Raw genomic sequence first — 25,635 nt, forward strand, 5'->3', positions numbered from 1 at the left:
AATCCATGGTGATCTGATAAGACACAGATGGTTACTAATATTTTTTTGTAACTGTGGATGTTTGCTTTGTTACCGACTATGTGGTCGATTTTCGAGAAGGTTCCATGAGTTGCAGAGAAGAAGGTATATTCTTTCCTATTTGGATGGAATGTTCTATAGATGTCTGTTAAGTCCATTTGATTCATTACCTCCATTAATTCTCTTATTTCTCTGTTAGGTTTCTGTCTGATTGACCTGTCCATTGGTGAGAGAGGAGTGTTGAAGTCTCCTACTATTAGTGTGTGCGGTTTGATGGCTGCCTTGAATTTTAGCAATGTTTCTTTTATGTACGTGGGTGCTTTTATATTAGGGGCATAGATGTTCAGGATTGAGACTTCATCCTGATGAACTGTTCCTGTTATGAGTATAAAATGCCCCTCTCCATCTCTTCTGATTGATTTAAGTTTGAAGTCAACTTTGTTAGAGATTAGTATGGCCACACCTGCCTGTTTCTTAGGTCCATTTGCTTGATAGGCCTTTCCCCAGTCCTTTACTCTGAGTAGGTGCCTGTCTTTGTGGTTGAGGTGTGTTTCTTGTAAACAGCAGAATGTTGGATCCTGTTTTCTTATCCAATCTCTTAGCCTGTGCCTTTTTATAGGTGAGTTGAGTCCATTGACATTAAGTGATTTTAATGACCAGTGGTTGTTAACTCCGGTCATTTTTTTTTAGTCGTAGAGTTTGTGTGTTTCCCTTCTTTGTTTTGTGTTGGTGAAGGGTCTCTAGATGTCTGAGTTATTGTGGTCATTGTTGGACTCTTTGGTTAGTGATTTTCCTTCAATTACTTTCTGTAAGGCTGGATTTGTGGCTGCGTATTGTTTAAATTTGTTTTTATCCTGGAAAATTTTATTTTCTCCATTGATAGTGAATGAAAGCTTGGCTGGGTATAGTAATCTGGGCTTGCACCCATGGTCTCTCAGTTTCTGCAGTACATCTATCCAGGACCTTCTGGCTTTCATGGTTTCCATGGAGAAGTCAGGTGTAAGTCTGATAGGTTTACCTGTATCAGTAATTTGGCCTTTTTCCTTTGCAGCTCTTAATATTCTTTCCTTATTCTGTATGCTTTGTGTTTTGATAATTATATGGCGAGGGGATGTTTTTTTTTTTTTTTTTTTTGATCCAGCCTATTCGGTGTTCTGTATGCTTCTTGAACCTTCATAGGTATATCTTTCTTTAGGTTGGGAAAGTTTTCTTCTATAATTTTATTAAATATATTTTCTGGACCATTGAGCTGCCCTTCTTCTCCTTCTTCTACTCCTATTATTCTTAGGTTTGGTCTTTTTATTGTGTCCCATATTTCCTGAATGTTTTGTGATGAGAGTTTGTTGGACTTGCTGTTTTCTTTGATCAGTGTGTTTATTTTCTCTATGGTATCTTCAGAATCCGAGAGTCTTTCTTCTATCTCTTGTATTCTGCTGGTTATGCTTGTTTCTGTAGTCTCTATTCGTTTACCTAGATTTTCCATGTCCAGCCGGCCCTCTGTTTGTGTTTTCTTCTTTGCCTCCATTTCAGTTTTCAGGTCTTGAACTGTTTCCATTATCTGTTTGATTGTTTTTCCTTGGTTTTCTAGGGTATCATTCACTGATTTATTCAATTCTTCAAACTTTCTGGTATATTTCTCATCCATTTCTATAAGGGCATTTTTTACATGCTGTTTAAGTATGTCAATCACTTTCATGAAGTCAATCTTTTCTCTTTCTTCTTGATTAAGGGGTTCTTGTCCTCCCGTTGTGAGGTCGCTTGTTTCTGGTGGCTTCATGTTGCTTTTCAGCTTGTTGGGCGAATTCTTGCCTTGACGTCGGCCCATCTCTTCTTCCAAATGCTCCCTATGGATCTTCTTTTACCGGATCAGGTCTCCTTGCCTACCCAACGTTGGCTCTCCCCAATGTTGGCTCTCCTGGCGCCGAGTGATCAGGCCTCCGTGCTGGTTGGGCAGCTCGCAAACAAAGCACCTACCCCGCTTGGTGCAGGCAGGCCACAGAAACAAAGGAACTGCTGCCTGCCCTGGAGCTCCGAGTACTCGGACCCAGCGCCCAGATAGGCTGGGCTGGGCGATGCCACGCGCCAAAAGAGGGCGGTGGGGCCGAAGTGGGGAGGGCTCTGGACGGAAGCTGGGTGGGCCAGGAAGAAAGAGGCAGCACCCAGGGAGTAGAGACCCTGCAGAGAGCCCAAGAAGGCAAGGGGCCAAGGAACCCCCGAGCTCCACATCCCAGGCTGGCGCCATGGGCCAGAAACTCACCCCAATGCTGGGTCTCCTGGCGCCGAGAGATCAGGCCTCTGTGCTGGTTGGGCAGCTCGCAAACAAAGCACCTACCCCGCTTGGTGCAGGCAGGCCACAGAAACAAAGGAACTGCTGCCCGCCCGGGAGCCCCGAGTACTCGGACCCAGCGCCCAGATAGGCTGGGCTGGGCGATGCCACACGCCAAAAGAGGGCAGTGGGGCCAAAGTGGGGAGGGCTCTGGACGGAAGCTGGGTGGGCCAGGAAGAAAGAGGCAGCACCCAGGGAGTAGAGACCCTGCAGAGAGCCCAAGAAGGACAGGGGGCCAAGGAACCCCCGAGCTCCCTGTCCCAGGCTGGCGCCGTGGGCCAGAAACTCACCCCAATGCTGGGTCTCCTGGCGCCGCCTTGGCATTACTCTTGATTTATCAACAGGAAAATAAATTTAGCTGGTTTGTTTTATTTAATGATTTAATTTATGAAACAAAACAGTAAACAAACACTTCTACAATAGAATGAATGGCAAATATTGGGACACTAAAAAACTTAAGAGTATATGTTTTATTTTAGAGTTTATCTCTGTAGAAGGAGTGGGCAACATCCCGCTACCTGGCTAGCTTAACCCATGAAATAACCATAGAGAAACTGTACTCATTTAAATACTGCCTGGCCCATTATTTCTAGTCTTTTATTGCCTAACTCTCACATATTAGTTTAACCCATCTCCATTAATGTGTATCACCACTTGACTGTGGCTTACTGGCATGAGTCTAAGCAGTGTCCATCTCTGGAAGGAGAATGGCATCTGCCACTCTGTCCTTCTTCCCAGCATTCAGTTTGGTCTACTCCACCTATCTACATTCTGCCTTACTAAAAGACCAAGGCAGTTTCTTTATTCAACCAAAGAAAGCAACACATAGACAGAAGAAATTCCGACACCATTTTCCCTTTTTCTGTTTTAACAAAAAGGAAGGCTTTAACTTTAACATAATAAAATTACATATAACAAAACAGTTATCAAGCAAGAATTACAGTTACAATACTTAGATCTATTTTATCTCTTATCACAACCATGAAAAACCATAACTATAACTATCTATCTATTCTTTAACTCCATCAAAGACTCCAGAAAGATATAATATTACCTAAGTAAACAGAAAGTGCACTGTAAGCAACTTTCAAAACTCTAGAAATGACAAGAGACATCCCGCTTCCTGGACAGTCATCCAAAGTCATTTTCTCTACAATTGGGGTATCCATCTTTGACCTTCAGACACATAGTATCCAGCAGACTTTTCCTTGAAGCAGGAATTTTAAAGATAGTTTAGTCACTTTTTTTTATATCCTGTAGAATGTCCTACAGACTTTTTATGAAGCAGGAAAACAGAAGGATCATCTCACCTTTAGGCAAGCTTAGCAGTCATCTCTCTGTGAGTTCTTCATGTCCAGTTTATGCATTAGTCCAGGCAAGAGCAGTTTTTTTTTTGCCCAAATGGCTATCAAACTCCATAAGGAGCCTGTTCAATGCCCATCTTCCTCTTAAAATAACTGTTGCTGATAGGAGCAGACATGTCTCATTGTCATGAAAAGCCCTAAGTTATTAAAACATTTTAAATACCATATTCTGTGGTCTTTGAAAGATATGAAGAATGCCTATCTAACTGAAATATATCTATATCTATCTAGAAAATCTAACTAACATGACTATAAGCTTCACTATTATCGATGATTATCAATTAACAACCTATATTACCTAATTATACATTACATTTTTAAATGAACTACACAATCACAATACCTTAATCAAGAGCAGAAATATACATATAACAAGAATGACCTTAAATTTGTATTAACAAATCAAGATTTATTCCAATGTAAATTGTTTACATCTATATCATACCCCCATTTAAATGTAAAAGAACATTTATAAACAATTTTGGGTATAAGGGCACAGTTATTTCTCTCCAAACTGCTTCATGCTGTGGGGGGGGTGCCGTTATTCATGTCTTTCATGGTGTATCTGATATGCTTGGTACATCTAAGTTAGCAGTTGAGCAAAGTAAGTTTTTGAGGGTACTTGGTCTATCATACCATATTGGTGTAGAAGGAATCCACAGGGTCTCATCCTCTGTGAAAACAAAAGAACCTCTTTTCCAAAGCATCATATTCTTAGACCCAAATTCTGAAGTCACGAAACCTTTATAATATAGATGCTGGTTTAGTTTAGCCCATACAATGAAATGTCTCTTTGTACTTAGCTCTTTTACTGTCAAAAAATTCAAAGAAAATACAATAATACACAGAATCCAGGCTCTGAATTTTCCATTTTTATGTAGCTTATTTTTTTTAATCTATGACTATCTGTACTCTGTCTCTTTAAAGACTTTATATGACTCTCTATACTCTTTAGGTTTTACATGGAATTAGTTGACCACGTTGAGGAAATATTCTGTAACATGGAGAGCTGACTGGTTGGGGTTTATGTCCTGCACAGACTACCAAAGAAGCAGGATGTGATCTACCCTGCTAAAAAAGATATTGAGCCATGTGGCTAACATAGATAAAAATAATGGGTTAATATAAGCTATAAGAGCTAATAAGAAGCCTGAGATACTGTGCCAATCAGTTTATAACATAATGTAGATTCTCTGTGTCATTTTCTTTGGGGGCTTACCAGCTGTGGGAACTGGGCAGGACATAAACCCCGACAAGCCAGCCCTCCATGTTACATATCTCCATTAAATACTCCAGGTGACAGTTATATAAATGATTAGATGTTAGCAAATTCTCAAGTGAATTTGAGCTTTAACAATTTCTTATTTGATATCTATATATTTATTAGAAGCTGTTGCCACATTTGCATCCTCTAAAGCTCTATATTCTTTTATCTATATAAATCAATTTCTTTAGATCACTATCAATTAAGTTCTTCACACAGCTTGTCCACTATGCATTGATATTATTGCATGTAGTGGAAGTTTTTTCTTCTGGGAATTGAATCCAAGCTCTTTGTTTTAGCTGTAGTTATTTCTGATAACTATATGTCAGTAATAGCATTAAAATGATTCTATGTGTCAGTAATAGTATTAAAATGATTTTCTACAAAAAAGGGTCACCCTTAAAGAAAACCCTCCATGTGAATTGGAAGTGGATAAATTGCAGAAAGGGGTGAAAAGAGACTGTTGGCCACCTATCATTGTTCTAAGAGGTGGGATGAGCAAGACAACTCTTAGGGTGATAGACTATATATAGTATGTACATTTCTAATCCTAGTTCCATACAAAAGACTTCGGATTTAATGATACCTAATACATTCTTCAGCATAATTCCCCACACAAGAAATAAGGAGTAGGAGTCTCCAAAAAAATTCCAAAGGTGAGTTGCATGATTTCACTGTTTTACTGAAAATGACGCTTAGAGAATGTTGCCTATTAACAATGTTAATTAGCAATCATGCCTCAATGTTTTCTTCAGAATTGTTTTGTTTGGATTAGTTTCTTGGGCTATTGTTTCTATTCTCCAGTGAAAACATTTTTTTTTTGAAGAATCTAAATTTATCACAAAGTGCCAGAAATATAAATCATTATGCATTTGAGAAAATAATAATCCTTAGGTCTTAAAATCACTACTTATGAAGGACTGAATCATGTTTTTTAGTTACTAAATTTGCAAATTGAAGAACATTAACAAGAGAAAAAGAATTTAGAATAAAAGTCTAACCATGTCCTCAGATTACAAACAAACAGTGAAATTTGACTTGAAACTTATAAGCATATCTGTTTGCTCTCTCTAACTAAGTAGTTCTAGCTGAGTTGGTTTAGCCAGAAAATAAAGATCAGCAGTATTCCTAATTTGTGCAAAGCATATTAATGAAGAAATAAAAGTAAAGTTCAACTTTTTTTTGTGCTAAATTCTGAAGTTCTCTGAACATGGAAGCTGAGTTCCCCCCCCCTCCACACACACACAAATATAGTCATTTTAAGCAAGATATGCAACTATCATTTAACTGTAAGCACAAGCATGCAGATGTGGACCAGGCAATGACAAAGCCACTCCAGCAGCATTTCAGTGTTGTTACTCTGTTTCTTGTCTGTGTTTAGGATACAGAGGCCTACTTCTTTCTGAGCAGCCACTGTTAAGTGGACAGCACATCTTTTGTAAGTTTTCTGAAACCCCCTCAGTACACTTTGTTTTCCACTCTGCAAGGTTTTTGCTTATTTTGAGTTAAAAAAAAAATTCAAAAAGCAAAAAAAAAAAAAAAAGTCAAACCTAATACTACACAAACCAACAAAGCAAACAAAAACAACAAGGGAAAAACAAAATAAAGATTGCTACAATGAAACTTTGAAACCTTAAATTTTCACTGAAGTTAAGGAACTATTTATAAACTATGACTATTTTAACATTAAAAACATTGTCCATTATGTCAACACACTTGTTTTATTAATACTTTACATTTTAGTAATCATCTAGCTAAATATGTCCTCCAAGGTAGAGTTTTGTTAAGATGGCCTAACTCTTCACAACCCCAAATGAAAGCAGATGGCTCAAGCAGATAATAATGGAATCAATTGGAGAATTTCTTTAAAAATACATACTGTTTTAAAAATTCTTTTCCAGTTATCTACAGTGGGGACTGGAATATTCGTTGTTTAAGAAGATATGTAGGAAACAGTTCGGTAACTTTTGACTTAAGATTTTTTTTTATGTATTTCTTAAGTGCAGACTTCTCTAAATCAAAATAACTTAAATAAATTGCTGGATTATGATTTCAGTTCTCAAAGAGATAATTTAACTACACTTTGTTTTGTATGAACTTGGATTAGTAAAAGGTAGTATGAGGGCTACATGACATGGTCCTGCACTTTATTTGAACTTCTTGCTCATATGCTTGTAAATTTAAAAAGAAATAAACATTCTCATCCTTTATTAGAAAATGTCTCCTATGAAGTGATTCTATTTCCACAAATTCATATGTTGAAGACTTAACTCTTAAATTCAAGATTTGAATATATCTAGAGATGAGGTGTTGACAAATTTCAGCGGAGTAATGAAGCAACTATTGGGAGTCTCTACTTAAAAGCAATGGTGTCCTACACAAGAAGACAATTTAAGAAAGGTGCATATATGAGGGTTTTTAAAGGAACATGAAAGTGAACAGAAGAGCAAAAGACATGCACTCAGCATAGGATCTCCCCTCACAACTCCAGAAAAAAAACATATTGCATATTGTTACTACCGAGAGTTCACTCTAGCATCTGGATCTGTGGGAATTTAGATTTCTGTGGATTAACCTGAGTTTATGGAGTTTTGTCAAAGCATCCCTGGATCTAATCACTGGACATCACCCATATACATGGTCAGAAAAGATCTCAAATAGTTCTTTTACTAATGTTTTTAAAAAGAACCTAGATGGGCTCCCAGGTGCCCAGGGCTATGTCCCCGGTTAGTTCCTTGGGCAGCTGAAGATAGGGAACCTGAAATGACCCTATCCTATAGCCATACTGATGAATATCTTGCATATCACCATAGAACCTTCATCTGGCGATGGATGGAGATAGAGACAGAGACCCACACTGGAGCATCAGACTGAGCTCCCAAGGTCCCAATGAAGAGCAGAAGGAGGGAGAACATGAGCGAGGAAGTCAGGACCACGAGGGGTACACCCACCCACTGAGACAGTGGGGCTGATCTATTGGGAGCTCACCAAGGCCAGCTGGACTGTGACTGAAAAAGCAGGGGATAAAACTGGACTCTTTGAACATGGCGGACAATGAGGGCTGACTGAGAAGCCAAAGACAATGGCACTGGGTTTTGATCCTACTTCATGTTCTGGCTTTGTGGGAGCCTAGCCAGGATGGATGTTCACCTTCCTAGACCTGGATGGAGGGGGGAGGACCTTGGACTTTCCACAGGGTAGGGAACCCTGACTGCTCTTTGGACTGGAGAGGGAGGGGGAGAGGAGTAGGGAGAGGAGGAGAAGAGTGGGAGGAGGGGGAGAGAAATGGGAGGCTGGGAGGAGGCGGGAATTTCTTTTTTTTCTTTCGATAATAAAAAAAAAGATTTAAATTGCTTCAAAAAATGTTGTGTGATTGACTATGTAGTTGTGATTGACTTTGTATGTTCTAATTGACAAAATTTGATTAAAGAAATAGGTGTTTGAAGTTAAAAAAAAAAAGTCAGGACTGAAGCAATGATCCAGTGGTTGACTGCATATACTGTTCTTATAAAGATCCCAACTTCACCTACCAGCACCTTTATCAAACGGCTTGCAACTACATATAGGTCCAGATGCAGGAGGCGTGGAACTGTCCTGTTATGGCTTCTAGAAGTACTTCCACACATGTGCCCCTTCCCACATGCAGAACACACAGACACACAACTAAAGTAAAAATTGAAAATAATTTCACTCCTTTTTTTCACATATAATATTTATTTTAATCCAGATCTTCCTTATTTTATGTAATTACAACTTAAGGTTTCCTAAATTGTTGGGCACAAAAATGGTTCAATTAGATCTGATACAGTAATGAATTTGAGCATAATTGTGTGTGTGTGTGTGTGTGCCTTATACTTTTACACATAGTTATAAATATTGTTTATATGACATTTTAATTTTAGAAATCTTACAGTCTTTCATTGAGAAGCAGGTGTGTAATATATATGTGTGTGTATATATATATATATATATACACACAAACAAATAATGTATAATATCTTCTACACTTAAATTTTAAAAATAAATATGAAAAGCTGTCATTGAAGTAAATGTTATCAATTTCTTATTGTCTGAAGTAAATTGGTAAGAAGTTAATAAAAAAAATACCTGTAAGGCCTAAAAGTTAAGTAGATGAAGCAACAGTAGTAGAATTCTGGAAATTGTAAAGCAAGTATATGCGTGAAAAGTGACTCATCCAGAGGAAGACAAAATTTAGGTTTAGATAGAAATGCCATCACACATGGCTGCTGTTGTCAAAGAGACCTCCAACGCCTTAGAAAATAAGGAAGCAGATATGTTTAAAGTAGGACTGTATGTAGGACTTATTCAAAATTGAGAAAGTAAGAGATTCCCTGGATCTCTCCACATTTGCATTACTGGTTACCATCTGAACTCTGGGAGAAGAGGTATGTTATTTGGGCAATTTGTTTTGTGTATCCACTACATTTTATCGCCGAAAGTAAATTTTAGTTGCCTAGGTACATGCTGTGTCTAAGTGGATTGAGAACTAATTGTTTGCTGTATTTTATATGCTTCTTCAAAGAAACATGTCTTGGGGAAGTTGTCCATCATAAAAGAAAATACTGAATATGTAGGTGTGTGTGTGTGTATGTGTGTGTGCATGTGCATTCATATGTTCATTTGTGGGGGAACATGTTCATAAATATCTACAAACATAAGCATGCATTCATATGTACACATAAGCATACAAAGTCAGAAATTCATGGTACAATATTTGATCAACCTATAATGATACCAAATATAATTCCACAAAAACTAGCATTCTTTTCCTAGCATTTGTCAGCTTTAAATTCTTCTCCTTGGCAAATGGTGCACACAGAATGTGACCTATTCAAATTTACAAGTTGAAGTACGGATCCCACAATTCACAGTTGAATTATATTTATATCCCGGAGTTTAAAATGGGAAATAAAGTTGAAAGGAAACCATTAGGATGGTTCCTAAGGTAGTGGTTGCTTTTGATATTAAGAACCACTACTAAAAGGCAGCCTTGTAAGGAGCCAGCCAAAGCATGTGGTCTGAGTGGAAAATCTCTGCCTTTGACATTTTATTAAGGACTGTGTTCTTCTAAACATTAAAAAGATTAATAAATTACTCTTATAAATAAGCCACCCAAGTTGGGAGTACTTTTGTAAAACTGCCTAAATAGAGAAGATATACTTTGCATTCATGATTTGAAAATAGCAAATGCCTAACGTACAGTACAGTCCCAAAAGGAAATAAGCTACTGCAATTGAAGTGGAACTGTGATGCTCTTCTTGACTTACCAAGGGCAGTTAACAGCAGAATGAATGCTACATGGTAATCACATCACAAATTAATTTTGAACTCTTGTCCAAAGATGTGGAACAAGAGAGGTGACCATGAGGACAGAATAGCAAACAGAAATTTATACTTTTTCTGACATGGAAAGTCAGTAGATATCATTTTAAAAGAAAAAAAAAGAAATCAAGAAATAAAAACTAATACCATCAAATTGAAAAATAAGGAAACCATAAGCAAATTATCAGTATTAAAGCTTAAAGTAAATTTTGTTTTATACAATAAGATGTATTAACTTGAAGGACAATGGACCCCAAAGGGAGTGGCGATATTAAGACATGTGGCTTTGTTGGAGTAGAAATGGCCTTTTTGATGGAGGAAGTATGGCATTCTGGGGGTGGCTTTTTGAGGTCATATATGCTCAAGTCACACACAGTGTCTCAGACCACATCCTGTTGCTAGGACACAATGTTGAACTCTCAGCTACCTCTCTAGCACCATGTCTGTCTTCATGTCTCCATGTCTCACCATGATGATAATGGACTAAACCGCTGAACTATAAGCTAACACCTCAATTAAAGATTTTCCTTTGTAAGTGTTGCCATAGGCATGGTGTCCCTTCATAACAATAGAAACCCTAACTAAGGCAAATGAAAAGAGAAAGCTGCTCCTTTATTTTCTGGACATTATAGAAATGGTGTCCATTTCAAGTACGTATGCATAAACCTTTAGTGTTTTTAATTAAATAGAAAATGGAAGTTGGACTGCTTTGGCAAAATTGATCTTAAAATGAGCCCTTGATGTCCAGGAGAGAAAGAGGGTCCTTTAATTCCAACTTTATGTAATCCTTGAGAGACCAATAAGACAGCAGATAAATTTTCAGTGGACTAACATGCAAACATTTATATGGTCATGTGCTTTTTATAGTTTGTTTTAAATTGAGCTATACATTATTCCCATTCCTCTTTCTTCCTTCCCTTGCCACTTCTACCCTCTTTCTTCAGCCCCCCATGTTCCCAGTTTACTCAAGAGATCCCCATATTTTTCTCCTTTCTAGGCAGATCCATGTATTTCCCTCTTAGGGACTTTTTGTTCTGTAAGTTCTCTGGGGTTGTGGATTATAGGCTGGTTATTCTTTGTTTTATGACTGAAAGTCACTTATGGGTAAGTACATATTGTATTTATTATGTGTCTAGATTACCTCACTCAGTATTTTTTTCTAGTTCCATCCATTTGCCTGCAAATTTCAATATTTAATTTTTATACAACTGAGTAGTACTTTATTGTGTGCATGTATCACTTTTTCTCTATCTATTTCCAGGTTCTGGCTATTGTGAATTATGCTGTTATGAACATTGTTGAGCAAATACCCATGGGGTATGATTGAGTACCCTTTAGGTATATGCGTAAGAATGGTGTTGTTGTGTCTTGAAATATCAATTTCTAATTTTCTGAGAAATCACCATACTGATTTTCAAAGTGGTTATACATGTTTCACTACCACCATCAATGGGGGAGTGTTCCCCTTACTCCACATCCTCTCTGGCCTAGGTTGTCAGCAGTGTATTTGATCTTAGTTATTCTGACAGGTGTAAGATGGTATCTCAGAATTGATTTGATTTATATTTCTCTGATGGCTAAAGATGTGGAACATTTCCTTAAGAGTCTTTCAACCAATGGAGGCTTTTGATCATGTATTTAAAAATACAAATGTTATCCTCAAATTTGATGAATTTTTTCTCTTTTATTCATGGCTACAATTCAATATTGTAAGATAAGCTAATCAAGGCCTAGTAAGATAAGTCGCATACCACATGTGACCTATTATTGAAATCTATGAAAAGACAGCATAGTGAGGAACTGGGAGATTTGGTGAAGTAAGTTAACCCTTCAATAGTCAATAAGTATTGTTAATGGGGATTCAGAAACAATGAACATAAAAGGAAAATATTTGGGGTGCTGGTAATCAAAGGGAACTTAAGGACAATAGAAACAAACATCCACATATGCATGATTACAGTAAATCAACATCTGTGCTTCTGTGCCAACAGTGAATAAATGGGACCTCCTGAAACTGAGAAACTTCTGTAAAGCAAAGGACATTGTCATTAGGACAAAAAGGCATCCTACTGAATGGGAGTAGATCTTTACCAACCCCGCATCAGACAAAGGTCTGATCTCCAAAATATACAAAGAACTCAAGAAAGTGGACATGAAAATTCTAATTAACCCAATTAAAAAATGGGGTACTGAACTGAAAAGAGAATTCTCATCAGACAAAGTTCAAATGGTCAAAAGACAGTTAAGGTCATGTTCAACCTCCTTAGTCATCAGGGACATGTAAATCAAAACAACTTTGAGATACCCTCTTACACCTGTCAGAATGGCTAAAATCAAAACCACCAATGACACCCTATGCTGGAAAGGATGTGTAGTAACGGGAAAAATCATTCATTGCTGGTGGGAATGCAAACTTGTACAACCACTTTGGAAATCATTGTGGCAGTTTCTCAGGAAAATGGGAATCAGTCTACCTCAGGATCCAGGAATACCACTCTTGGGGATATACCCAAGAGGTGCCCAACCATACTACAAAATCATTTGTTCAGCTATGTTCATAGCAGCATTATTTGTAATATCCATAACCTGGAAACAAGCTAGATGCCCCTCAATGGAAGAATGGATAAAGAAAGTATGGAATATATACACATTAAAGTACTACTTGATGGTAAAAAATAATGACATTTTGAATTTCGCATGCAAATGGATGGAAATAGAAAACACTATCCTGAGTGAGATAACCCAGACCCAAAAAGATAAATATGGTATGTACTCACTCTTTAGTTGACTCTAGCCATTAACAAAGGAAATTATTAAGCCTATAGTTCGTAAGCCTAGAGAAGCCAAATAACAAAGTGAACCTAAAGAAAAACATATATAGATCCTCCTGGAAATTGGAAGCAAACTAGTTTGCTGGGCAAAAGTTGTGAGCATGAAGGTGGGGGCAGGGGTGGTGGTGAGGTTGTGGGAAGGGGAGAGGGGGAGAGAGAAGGGAGAAGGGAAGGACTGGCAAGAGCTTGGGGGAGTGGGAGGGTGGATATGGAGGAAGGACAGATATAGGAGCAGGGAAGAAGATATCTACATTAAGGGAGCCATTTTTAGGGTTGGCAAGAGACTTGGCTCTAGAGAGGATTCCAGGTGTTCACGGGGTTGTCCCCAGCTAGGTCCTTGAGCAGCAGAGGAGATTGTGCCTGAACTGGCCTTGCCTCATTACCACACTGATGATTATCTCGAATATCACCATAGAATCTTTGTCCTGGGATAGATGGAGATTGAGACAGAGACCATCATCAGAGCAATAGACCTTGCCCCCAAGGTCCAGTTGAAGAGCAGAAGGAGGGAGAAGATGAGCAAGGAAATCTGGATCTCTAGGGGTTAGTCTACCCACTGAGACAGTGTGCCTGATCTAATGGGAGCTCACCAAATCCAGCTGGACTGGGTCTGAATGAGCATGCAATCAAACCGGACTCTGAATGTGGCTGAAAATGGAGGCTGACTGAGAAGCCATTGATAAAGGCACTGGGACTTGTTTCTACAGCATGTGCTGGCTTTTTGGGACCCTAGTCTATTTGGATGCAAAGCTTCCTAGGCCTGGATATAGGGGGAGGGCCTTGGACTTTGACTTCCCATAGTGCAGGGTTCCATGCCCTCTCTTAAGGAGGAAGGAGGAGAGAGGAGGGTGATTGGAGAAGCGGGAGGGGAATGGGAGGAGGGGAGGAAGTATAAATTTTTTAATGGAAAAAAATGAATAAAGAAAAGAAAAGAAAATGCTTTCTCCCATTGTTTACTTTTAGCTCCTTTGTCCAAAATCAGGTGTTCATAGGTTTGTGGGTTAAAATCTGGGGCTTATATTCAATTCCATTGGTCAACATCTCTGTTTTTGTGTTAGTACCATGCTGTTTTCATTACTGTAGCTCTGTAATAGAGTTTGAAGTCAGGAATGGTAATGCCTCTGGAGATACCTTTATTGTATAGGACTGTTTTGGCTGTCCTGGGTTTTTTATTTTTCCATATAAAGTTGATTATTGTTCTTTCAAGGTCTGTGAAGAATTTTGTTTGATTTTTGATGGGGATTGCATTGAATCTATGGATTGCTTTGGGTAAAATTGCCATTTTTACTATATTGATCCTCCCAATCCAAGAGCAAGGAAGATCCTTCCATTTTCTGGTATCATCTTCAATTTCTTATTTCAAAGATTTAAAGTTCTTGTCAAATAGATCTTTCACTTCCTTGGTTCAACTATGTTCACAACAGCATTATTTGTAATAGCCAGAACCTGGAAACAACCTAGATGCCCCTCAATGGAAGAATGGATAAAGTGTGGAATATGTATGCATTAGAGTATTACTCAGCTGTAAAAAAACAATGACATGTTGAATTTTGCATGCAAATTGAAAGAAATAGAAAACACTATCCTGAGTGAGGTGACCCAGACCCAAAAAGATGAATATGGTATGTACTCACTCATAAGTGAATTTTAGCCATAAATAAAGGACATTGAGCCTATAATCCGTGATCCTAGAGAAGCTAAATAAGAAGGTGAACCCAAAGAAAAACATATAGTTATCCTCCTGGATATTGGAAGGAGACATGATTGTCAGGCAAAAATTGGAAACTTGGGGGTGGGGGTGGGGAGGAGGTAAGGGGAGATGGGGAGAAAAAAGTGAGAGGGGGTATGGGGAGAGCTTGGGGGAATGGGACAGTTGGGATGGAGAAAGGGTGGATATGGGAGCACGGAAGTATATATCTTAATTAAGGGAGCCATTTTATGGTTAGCAAGAGACTCTAGAGGTGTACCCAAGTGTCCATGAAGATGTCCTCAGCTAGATCCTTGGGCAGCTGAGGGGAGGGAGCCTGGAATCGCCCTATACTATAGTCATACTGATGAATATCTTGAACATCAACATAGAACCTTCATCTGGCGATGGATGAAGCTAGAGACAGAAACCCACATTGGAGCACTGGACTCAGGTCCCAAGGTCCAAATGAGGAGCAGAAGAAGGGAGGACACAAGCAATGAAGTTAGGACCACAGGGGGTGCGCCCACCCACTGAGGCAGTGGGGCTAATCTAATGGGAGCTCACCAAAGCAAGCTGGACTGGGACTGATGGAATATGTGATCAAACCGGACTCTCTGAATGTGTAGGAGAAGGAGGGCGAACTGAGAAGCCAAGTACAATGGCACTGGGTTTTGATCCTACTGCATATACTGGCTTTGTGGGAGCCTAGTCTGTTTGGATGCTCACCTTCCTAGACCTCGATGGAGGGGAGAGGACCTTGGACTTCCCTCAGGACAGGGAACCCTGACTGCTCTTTTGACTGGAGGGGGAGGGGGAGGAGTGGGGGAGGGGGAGGGAATTGGGAGGAGGGGAGGAGGTGGAAATTTTTAAGTAAAAATAAATAAAAAAAGAAAAGAATATATCAGGTTTATTTTTTTCAGGAAATTGCAGGATATAAAATATATGAAGGAATATATAGGGTCATAGAGACAAAAAATACTGCAGTTTTCTCATTTGATTTATTTACATTAATTTTTCCAGAGTTATGAAAATAAATAAAATAGGAATTACACAGAATATTAATGGTTACAATTCTTGAGATATTTCCATATTTGCTTTAACTTTCTTTCTCTCGTATGGAAGTATAATATATTCCTACTACTTATTTTCATTAAAAATAAATTAACTTTAGTTATTACTTCAAAATGTTAGTGAGTATATATAGTTATAATAGCATTGCTGCTAAAACTATCAGTATAGTGATGAACCTTTTAAACTGGGTGTCTGATAATGCTGATAGCTCAGGATACATGGCGTGTAAACAGATAATTGGGCTCAAAGATCAAACTACGTTTTACCAGTACTGTGTTTGAATGCATGCATCTAGCACAACCTGATATGCTAGAATTATGCCTTACTATCTTGTTTGTGCCACAGATAGGTTGAATTAGGTAATCTATTAGCTAAATAATGAAAATAAACCTTTCTTTTTGCAATCTGGTGGCTGGGGCCACTTTCCTCCTACACATTTAATAAATGCTGGTCCATTAATTCCAAAACCTTCAGAACAACTGTATGTCACCTCTTCTCCATGTTGGTAACTGTCTAGTCCATGAGACACAATACCATGATGGATTGAAGGTGGAGGTCCACAAGGAAGCCCTAAAAATAACACAATGAGAAGAACATAGTAAAATGATTCCACATTGCACTAATTCAGAAGCTCACTTGTATGTGTCAGGTTTATGGGTAGTAGTTCTAGAGGGAAATGTGAACAAGTAAGATGTGCCAGCACAGAAGAGGTGGACAGTGTGTCCTATGAACACCTTCTGTTGTCTGGAATCTACTAAAATGCTTCAACACTGAGCAAGAACTTGACAAAATAATGTCTAGCAAATTATCACTGACAAAAGGAATTTTCAAAAGAGAAGTAAGAATGTCAGAAAACATAGCATTTACTGTGGGTGGGAGAGAGACTGAGGATTTTAACATCTAGTGACAAACAAAACACTACAACTCACATGAGCAGGGGAAGTCAGTATACTATGCATCATATTTAAAAAGTGAAATGCAAGAGAACAGTATATTTCAAAACAATAAATACAATGAATAAAGGGAGGATAGATCAAATTATGGAAATAGAAATTCATGGTAAAATATATAAAAAAATTACATGTGTCAATCTCAATCATTCTTCTGCTTTTGATGAGAGTAGATAATTGTTAAAGACTTGTTCTAAAACGAGAATTGAATTTCAATGCTGTTCTCACCGACACAATGAGGTGGAGCACTCCACTTTCCCATGTGACAGGTTACCCCGTGCTCCTCAGCCATCCTAAAACCATCATCACAAGCATAGCTGAGTGTAGTGCCATGTTCATAACTTCTGGACTCAGCTGTGTCTCTCCTTTCTTCTGATGACTTGGGCAATTTAATAGATCCATGGTCTATTTTGGGGGGTTGAGAACATGGAATTTTTGCTATATGATGAAGAGAAATAAAACAGTTAAGCATAGATTAAAAAGCATAGATTAAAAAGTTTCATTGGAAAATAAAGACAAACTGCTTGGATTATGTCTTCACAGTTTGTGTGTTAAGCCCTAGTTTTTTAATATCCCCCCCTTCACTTGGGTTCTCTTCAGTTTTTTGTGTTGTTGTTTTTTTTTTTTTTTTTTTTCCCTGAGACAGGGTTTCCTTCCTGGTACTTGTTCTGAAGCTCTGTAGTCCAAGCCGGTCCTGACCTCACAGAAATTCTCTTGCATCTGCCTGCCAAATGCTGGGATTAAATATTTGTGCTTCCACTGCCCAGTGAGTTCTCTTCAGTATTTAAAGAAAGAATGTTATAAAATAAGTCATAGCTACTGACCAACGCAGCGTGGTAATGACTGCCATCTTCCATCTTTGCACACCATCTCTTCTGTGTTCTGTAATATGTAATTATCTTGACAAAGAACAGATACTTTTTCTCCATCCAAGTATTTTACTGTGGTTTCCATTATTTGAGCATTTGGAATCTGTGGTGGAGGAGGGCAGGATTCTTTCTCTGCTCCCAAAATACATCAGAAACCAGAGTTGTTGATTAAATATAGTGCCTTAAATCACTGAATCAATAATTTTCATTTAATAATAAGTTAATTATGACCAAATAATAATTATGTATATTTTATACTTTTCATCTTGTTTAGCTATTTTCTAATTATTCTTGTCTTCATTTAATTGTTCTTATTTTTTCTTTTAAAAAGCAAATGGACACCAACCCCGCAACTGACAAAGGTCTGATCTCCAAAATATATAAAAAACTCAAGAAACTAGACCGTAAAAGACTAATCAACCCAATTATAAAACGGGGCACTGAGCTGAACAGAGAATTCTCAACAGAAGAAGTTCAAATGGCCAAAAGACACTTAGGGTCATGTTCAACTTCCTTAGCGATCAGGGAAATGCAAATCAAGCCAACTTTAAGATATCATCTTACACCTGTCAGAATGACTAAAATCAAAAACACCAATGATAGCCTTTGCTGGAGAGGTTGTGGAGAAAGGGGTACACTCATCCATTGCTGGTGGGAATGCACACTTGTGCAACCACTTTGGAATGCAGTGTGGCGGTTTCTCAGGAAATTCGGGATCAACTTACCCCTGGACCCAGCAATACCACTCTTGGGAATATACCGAAGAGAGGCCTTATCATACAACAAAAGTATATGCTCTACTATGTTCATAGCAGCATTGTTTGTAATAGCCAGAACCTGGAAACAACCTAGATGTCCTTCAATGGAAGAATGGATGAAGAAAGTATGGAATATATACATATTAGAGTACTACTCAGCAGTAAAAAACAAGGACTTCTTGAATTTTGCATGCAAATGGATGGAAATAGAAAACACTATCCTGAGTGAGGTAAGCCAGACCCAAAAAGAGGAGCATAGGTTGTACTCACTCATATTTGGTTTCTAGCCATAAACCAAGGACATTGAGCCTATTATTAGTGATCCTAGAGAAGCTAAATAAGGAGAACCCAAAGAAAAAACATATAGGCATCCTCCTGAATATTAACCTTCATCAGGCGATGAAAGGAGATAGAGACAGAGACCCACACTGGAGCACCGGACAGAAATCTCAAGGTCCAAATCAGGAGTAGGAGAGAGAGCACAAGCAAGGAACTCAGGACAGCGAGGGGTGCACCCACACACTGAGACAATGGGATGTTCTATTGGGAATTCACCAAGGCCAGCTGGCTTGGGCCTGAAAAAGCCTGGGATAAAACTGGACTTGCTGAACATAGCGGACAATGAGGACTACTGAGAACTCAAGAACAATGGCAATGGGTTTCTGATCCTACTGCACGTACTGGCTTTGTGGGAGCCTAGGCAGTTTGGATGCTCAACTTACTAGACCTGGATGGAGGTGGGGGTTCCTTGGACTTCCCACAGGACAGGGAACCCTGATTGCTCTTTAGGCTGAAGAGAGAGGGGGACTTGATTGGGGGAGGGGGAGGGAAATGGGAGGCGGTGGCGGGGAAGAGACAGAAATCTTTAATAAATAAATAAATTTATTTCAAAAAAGCAAATGGACTGGAGAGGGAGGGGGAAAGGGAATGGGGGAGAGGAGAGGAATGGGGGAGAGGAGTGGGGGGAGGGGGAGGGAAATGGGAGGCGGGGAGGAGGCAGAACTTTTTTCAATAAAAATAAATAAATAAAGCTAATTTGTAGTATTTCTTAAAATTTATTTAAGTTTATTCTAACCTTTATGATGTTTTAAATGAATTATAAGATGAAATATTGTAAATTAAGGTTACATGGAAATTTTTCTAGAGCTCTGTGAGAATATCTTTGATGTAATAGTTTGGTTTAGATTAAAAGTCCTGAGAGAGCATACTGATGAAAGTGATACCTCCATTTAGCTAGTATACTAGTGACTTTTCTCATGGCTGTGACTAAATACGTGACTAAAGCAACTTTATAAAGGAAGGAAGGAAGGGTTTGGCTTAGCTCATCAAACAGGGATGTAATCTAGCCCAAGTGTAAAGCAGCTAGTTGTACTCTGTCTATAGTACGGATATACAGAATCTAATGCAGATGTTTGGATTCTTTTTCCTTTTCACTTATTTCAAGAACCCTGACTATAAAATAATGCCACCTGCATTTATAGTGAATCTACCCACCTCAATGTATTATCTGAATATATATATATATATAAGTTTTTATTGTATGTATATATATGCATGTATTTGTATGTATATTACATATACATAAATATGTATATTGTAAAAAAGAAATCATGAAATGGACAGGAAGTACAGGGTACACAGAGGTGTTTAAGTAAAAGTGAAAGAGGTGGAAAAGGTAAAAATGCAGGACATGCATAAAAAATTCTGAAGAACAATTACTGTGATTTAAGAACTCAAAGCTACTAGTATCACAGGTGAGAAAGGACTAGAAAAACCACTAGAAGACAGTGCAAACAAGAGCTTACCTGTACAGGTTGGTTCATAAATCCAAACTCCATTCAAGCAGATTGAAAATTTATAATTTTGTATTCCTCTACATTTGTAAATCAAGATAAAATTTTGATTAAATCCAATCTTTTTTGCATGAATTGCTTTCATATCAGCTAATGTTGGTGTCTTACAATATCCCAGTTGATCTGTTGCTATGTGAAAATAAATCCAGGAAAAAATAAAAACAATTATAAAAAAATGATATAGCTAATAAAATAGCTATATAGTCAATGTACAAATGGAACTATTATTTATATCTATAAATTCTCCCAACTAAAATGCTAGGGTCACCATACAGAGTGTCCTATGGTGATTGAACTAGTTCTCATGTCAAATCTTTTACATATCAGAGGCAGGGATATGGGCACCAGGCAACTGTAATAACAATGCAAATCTTTGTCTCAGATGTTCTATGTAGGAAACAATTATGACTTGACTAGCTTTGGTCCCTACTTGAGAGCTGTGAAATGTTCACATTTGTGGCTCTCCTCTTATCTTAATTTCAGGCCATATTGTTAAAAATATTACATAAAAACATGAGTGTAAGAGGTTTGTAAGTTTGAATTCCCTTTCTTGATAAGATGTGTTATTAAAAAAGAATATGTAATATAAATGGTGTTAAACAATTGTTTGAGAGCCAGATTTGTATAACATATTAGATACTTGTAGTCATCATCTCTCTCCTTTATATTCCATTTGTAAGAGTTTATAAGATGTTATTTCCTATGCTAGATCATTCTATAATATAACAGCACTATGTATTAATAATCAAAATGTTTGATTGTGTTATGACTTAAGTAAGGGATATATATATATATATCTTTTAATATATTTGTGCTATAATTACTAAATGATGATGGGAATTGGACAAAAATTCAGTATAGGTCCTGGATAACATTTGCTAATAATTTGAAATAAAGAGTGAAATAGATAGATAGAATAAATAAATGTAAATTATTAGCCAAAGTTCTATAACTTTCTTCTAAAACAATACTTAAATATTGACCAGAATACTTCAAGAAATCGAAACACCCAAGAAAACAAGCCCCTTTTTAAGAATGGTTCGTAGGAATACAAAAAAAAATCTGTAAAGGTAAATTAGGAAAGACCAATAGTCGTGGGGGCATGGTGACTCTGTGATTGATTTGTTTCCTAAGAATCTCTTTTTTAATTTTTTTTTATTTATTTATTAAGGATTTCTGCCTCCTCCCCGCAACCGCTTCCCATTTCCCTCCCCCTCCCCCGATTAGGTCCCCCTCCCTCATCTGCTCAAAGAGCAATCAGGGTTCCCTGACCTGTGGGAAGCCCAAGGACCGCCCACCTCTATCCAGGTCTCTTAAGGTGAGCATCCAAACTGCCTAGGCTCCCCCTTTGTGAAGAGAATGCTATAGACATGGAGAAGACTAAGGATGTATAGTTGAAGAGTAATAAAATTTGTCCTGTAAGGCTAATGTTGCAGCACAGTTTGTGATAACTCAGGGGGTCATATGAAGTTCATTATTGGCAAATTAACCACCAGAACAAAACCTCAGAAATATGAACAATTAATAAAATAAAACTCCTAACAGAATGGAGAATTATTGTTTTCATTCCTGATTTGTCTGATGTTTCTGCCATATAAATTTATTGATCATACAGTTTTAAAACAGTCATGTGAATAGGAATTAAAGTATTGAAGTTAGAGATTTTTTTTTAAAAAAAGGTGCTTCTTATCAAAAATATAATGATTAATTGTATAACCACTTATTTACATGACAAAATGTTTTTTAGTTGGTTGGTATTCTGTGTATAGAGAAGATATCACTATACAGCATAGGCAAAAGTGCCCTTTCCAAAGGAGCTCCATTTTTCACTGGCATTAGCCAACACTTAAAATTCTAATGAAGAGTAAATATTGGGTATCAAGGATATTCTGAAGTAATGATCCAGGAACAGTCTAAGTAAAAGCTCAGTTTCAGAGAAAAGTGAATGTAGGCACCAAGATGTTTAAGCTTCTCATTAAAGATTCAGTCAGTAAAAGAACATGTGGCAAAAGTGGGAGGTTATTGCAGAATGAAAACACCCATGGGATAATGTCGCCCATTTAAGCCCAAATTTTTTGGTATAGATCAGTTCTAGAGTCAATGAGAGGACCTATGTTTCCACCTTAATCACACTGACTTCAACTTGTAGACTATTAAATAAAAGTTCTGGGAAAGAAAAGGTTGTTGTGAGAGAGTAGGAAATGGGTGATTTACATACTTGATTCCTTGACTTTCCATGATATGGAAGGAGAGTGCCATATAATAACAACAATGCTATTTGTACATTGTTGTATCTTGTGTTTTAGTATTCACATTTTACTAAGAGGAAAATTTATTACTAACAACTAGATTTAACTTAAGTGAAGCAAACACAGATTATATTAGTAATTTTATTCAGCATTATATTATAAACAATAAAATTTGGATACATATTTGCATAATATTTAGGACTAGATTGTTCTAAGAAGATTTCAAACTACATATATATATATATATATATATATATATATATATATATATATATGCATGAAACTGAACCATGTCCAATTATTGTAAATATTTCCTTGCAGGTGAACTCTACTGAATCTCCATGGTAGTAGGGAGGGACAAAAAACTTCACAGAGCTATGATCAAGTTTAGGAATGTCTGTACATGTTCTCACCTCCTCTGTAAACAGATGTTTTACAAATGTGCATTTATTATTAAAGCATATCATGAGATATAAAACAGTCTAAGTAGTAGCATTTTTATTACCAATACACTTTGGCAAGGTTGTCCACTTCCCGTCAATGCACTGGATTTTGTTGGGTCCCTTCAGTAGAAATCTAGGCTTGCAATCATATTCCACCACTTCACCATGGCTGTATTTTTCTTTCTTTGTTCCCCTAAGTTTCCCATTGAAGAGGTCAGGAGGGTGATCACATGATCTCACTTTACCTATTGTAGAATATTATGTGCATATAAATGAAAGTGTCCCTCTTGAAGTTTAAAAACCTAGTTAATGAAGAATCTAAGAATTTATTCACCATATCACTTTTTATAACACTTTATTAATTCAATATTATAAACATGAGACTCATATTTCACAATCATAACATGTCTATTGAAATAATATTGAAAGCATATTGAAAGTGGTACAATGCTTAGTAAACATAATACCTTGAATCAAAGACCCTAATAAAGGAGAGGTTGCCTGAACTGTCCTAAGCCTATAGTCATACTGAGGAATATTTTAAATATCACCATAGAACTTCACTCAGCAACTGATGGAAATAAAGGCAGAAACCCACAATAGAGCACTGGACTGCATTACCAAAGTCAAGTTGAAGAGTGGGAAAAGTGAGATAAGCAATGAGGTCAAGACCGTGATGAGAATACCCACTGAAACAGTTTACCTGAGCTAAGAGGAGCTCACCAATTCCAGCCAGACTGGGAAGGAACCAGCATAGGTCCAAATTAGTCCCTCTGAATGTGTGTAACAGTTGTATGACTGGGACAGACTGCAGGGCCACTGGCAATGGCACCAGGATTTATCCCCACTGTTTGTACTGGCTTTTTTGGAACCTATTCTCTTTGGATGGGTGCCTTGCTCAGCCTAGATACAATGCAGAGGGTCTTGGTCCTTCCCCAAAGCAATGTGCCTTACCCTTTCTGAAGAGTTGATGTGGAGTAGGGGAATAGGTGGAGGGAAGGGGAGGAGGGGAGGGAGTGGGAACTGGAATTGGTATGTAAAATGAAAAATGATAGTTGTTTTTCTTTTTTAAAAATAAAAATAAAAAAGAAATTAAAAAAGAAAACCATTCAGCCACTCTTGTTTTGTAAATATAGTGATTTTCACACTCTTAATATTTTTAGCATACAGTTATCCATTTGTAAAAAATATTAGTACTGTACAAAACATCTGATTACTATGTTTTAATTTTTGAATAAATGCTATTGAATTAATCAAGATCTGCTTTCATTCAGTTTAGACATTCTCTATGCAGTGTGAAGAAATGTTTATGCTGTAAAAATATCAGGATTAATGGTACTATAGACAGAATGATAGTTATCTTTGGACTCAAAGCCATCATGTCTATATATTTGCACACACTGATAACACATTTTCAGTTGGTGTGGTGGTGTGGGAAAAAAATCTGTATTCTGTCAATTATATTTTAAATAAACTGATTGGTCATTAGTTATGCAGGAAGTATAGGTGAGACAACCAGACAGGAAGTAGAAGCGGGTCAATGAGAACAGGAGAATTCTGAAAAGGAGGAAACCCATTCCTCTGTTGTCCTGATCCAGCCACAGAAAAAACAAGATGTGGTTGCCTCACTGAAAAAGGTACTGAGCAATGTGGCTAATATAGACAAGAATAATGGGTTAATATATGTTAAAAGAGTTAATAAGAAGCCTGAGCCAATCAGTTTATGTGTGATTTCTTTGGGACTTAAGAATTGTGGGAACCAGCAGGACAGAAAACCTCAGTCAACAAATAGTGCCCACATGGATAAGTGCATCCACATAAAGCCTGACAGAGCTTGGGAAGTTATTCTAGACAGAAAATAATAGGGTTAAGCATGGCTTATTGATAGCAGCATTTTCTCAAGTGGGCTCTGCTTGCTAGAGGCAAGCGCTCTCATGTAAGAGAGGCTTCCTGACTCAGTTTTAGCTGTAAAACCTTACAGCACTTTTAAGAGGTCCCGCCAAGAAACACTTAAATAGTGTTGATGAAAAGCTGACTGCAAGCTTTTTGGTTTTCAGCTGTAGCAGAATAAAAGCCATGTCATTTTAAAATGCCGGCTTTCTGGGCCATCCTGCCAACACAAAATCTAACTTTTTTCAGTCAGGAGCATTTGAATGTGGTTTCTAAGTACACTGCTGCAGTTTGCTTGCTGTTAGGGACCTTGAAACACCATAGAGCTGTGGCAATAAACATGGCTATAGGCAATATCTCCACCATGAGGCTGGAATCTCAGAAAGTTAAGAAATGGGCTGAATTCAGCCGTCAAAGCCACGGCTTTAATACTACCCATATTGCTTAGCAAATTAGAAACTCATGTGGTCAAAAAAAAAAAAAAACGAGATAGATATACAGTAAAGAGAGATTCAAAGATGAAGAAAACCTCTAAATGGTTTACAGTATGTTAAAATATATGTAGGCTTGGGAGAAAAAAATTAAAACAAAAAAGAAAGAGAGTATTTGGGTGTACAAAAAAGAAAGAGAGTAGTTGGGTTTGGTGGTACACACCTTTAATCTCAACACTTGGGAGACAGAGACAGGAGGACCTCTGTGACTTCAAGGCATGGTAG

General features: G+C 37.6%; 1 protein-coding gene across 1 annotated transcript in view; it reads right to left on the reverse strand.

Moving 5' to 3' along the window:
* Positions 1 to 15,815: 15,815 nt before the first annotated feature.
* The window catches only part of LOC121446120 (complement factor H-like), a 70,606-nt gene continuing 60,786 nt past the window's right edge, over positions 15,816 to 25,635 (reverse strand). The window contains exons 8-12 of the mRNA XM_041648518.1: positions 23,092 to 23,274; positions 20,290 to 20,466; positions 17,682 to 17,858; positions 17,086 to 17,295; positions 15,816 to 16,477 (exon numbers count right to left, since the gene is read on the reverse strand). Coding sequence (XP_041504452.1) covers positions 16,275 to 16,477; positions 17,086 to 17,295; positions 17,682 to 17,858; positions 20,290 to 20,466; positions 23,092 to 23,274 — 950 coding nt within the window. The 3' untranslated portion in view covers positions 15,816 to 16,274. The remainder of the gene's footprint in view (positions 16,478 to 17,085; positions 17,296 to 17,681; positions 17,859 to 20,289; positions 20,467 to 23,091; positions 23,275 to 25,635) is intronic.

The sequence above is a fragment of the Microtus oregoni genome, unplaced genomic scaffold (assembly GCF_018167655.1).
Source record: "Microtus oregoni isolate MIOR12 unplaced genomic scaffold, Mior012 000003F_ref0000135, whole genome shotgun sequence".
NCBI classification, from domain to species: domain Eukaryota; kingdom Metazoa; phylum Chordata; class Mammalia; order Rodentia; family Cricetidae; genus Microtus; species Microtus oregoni.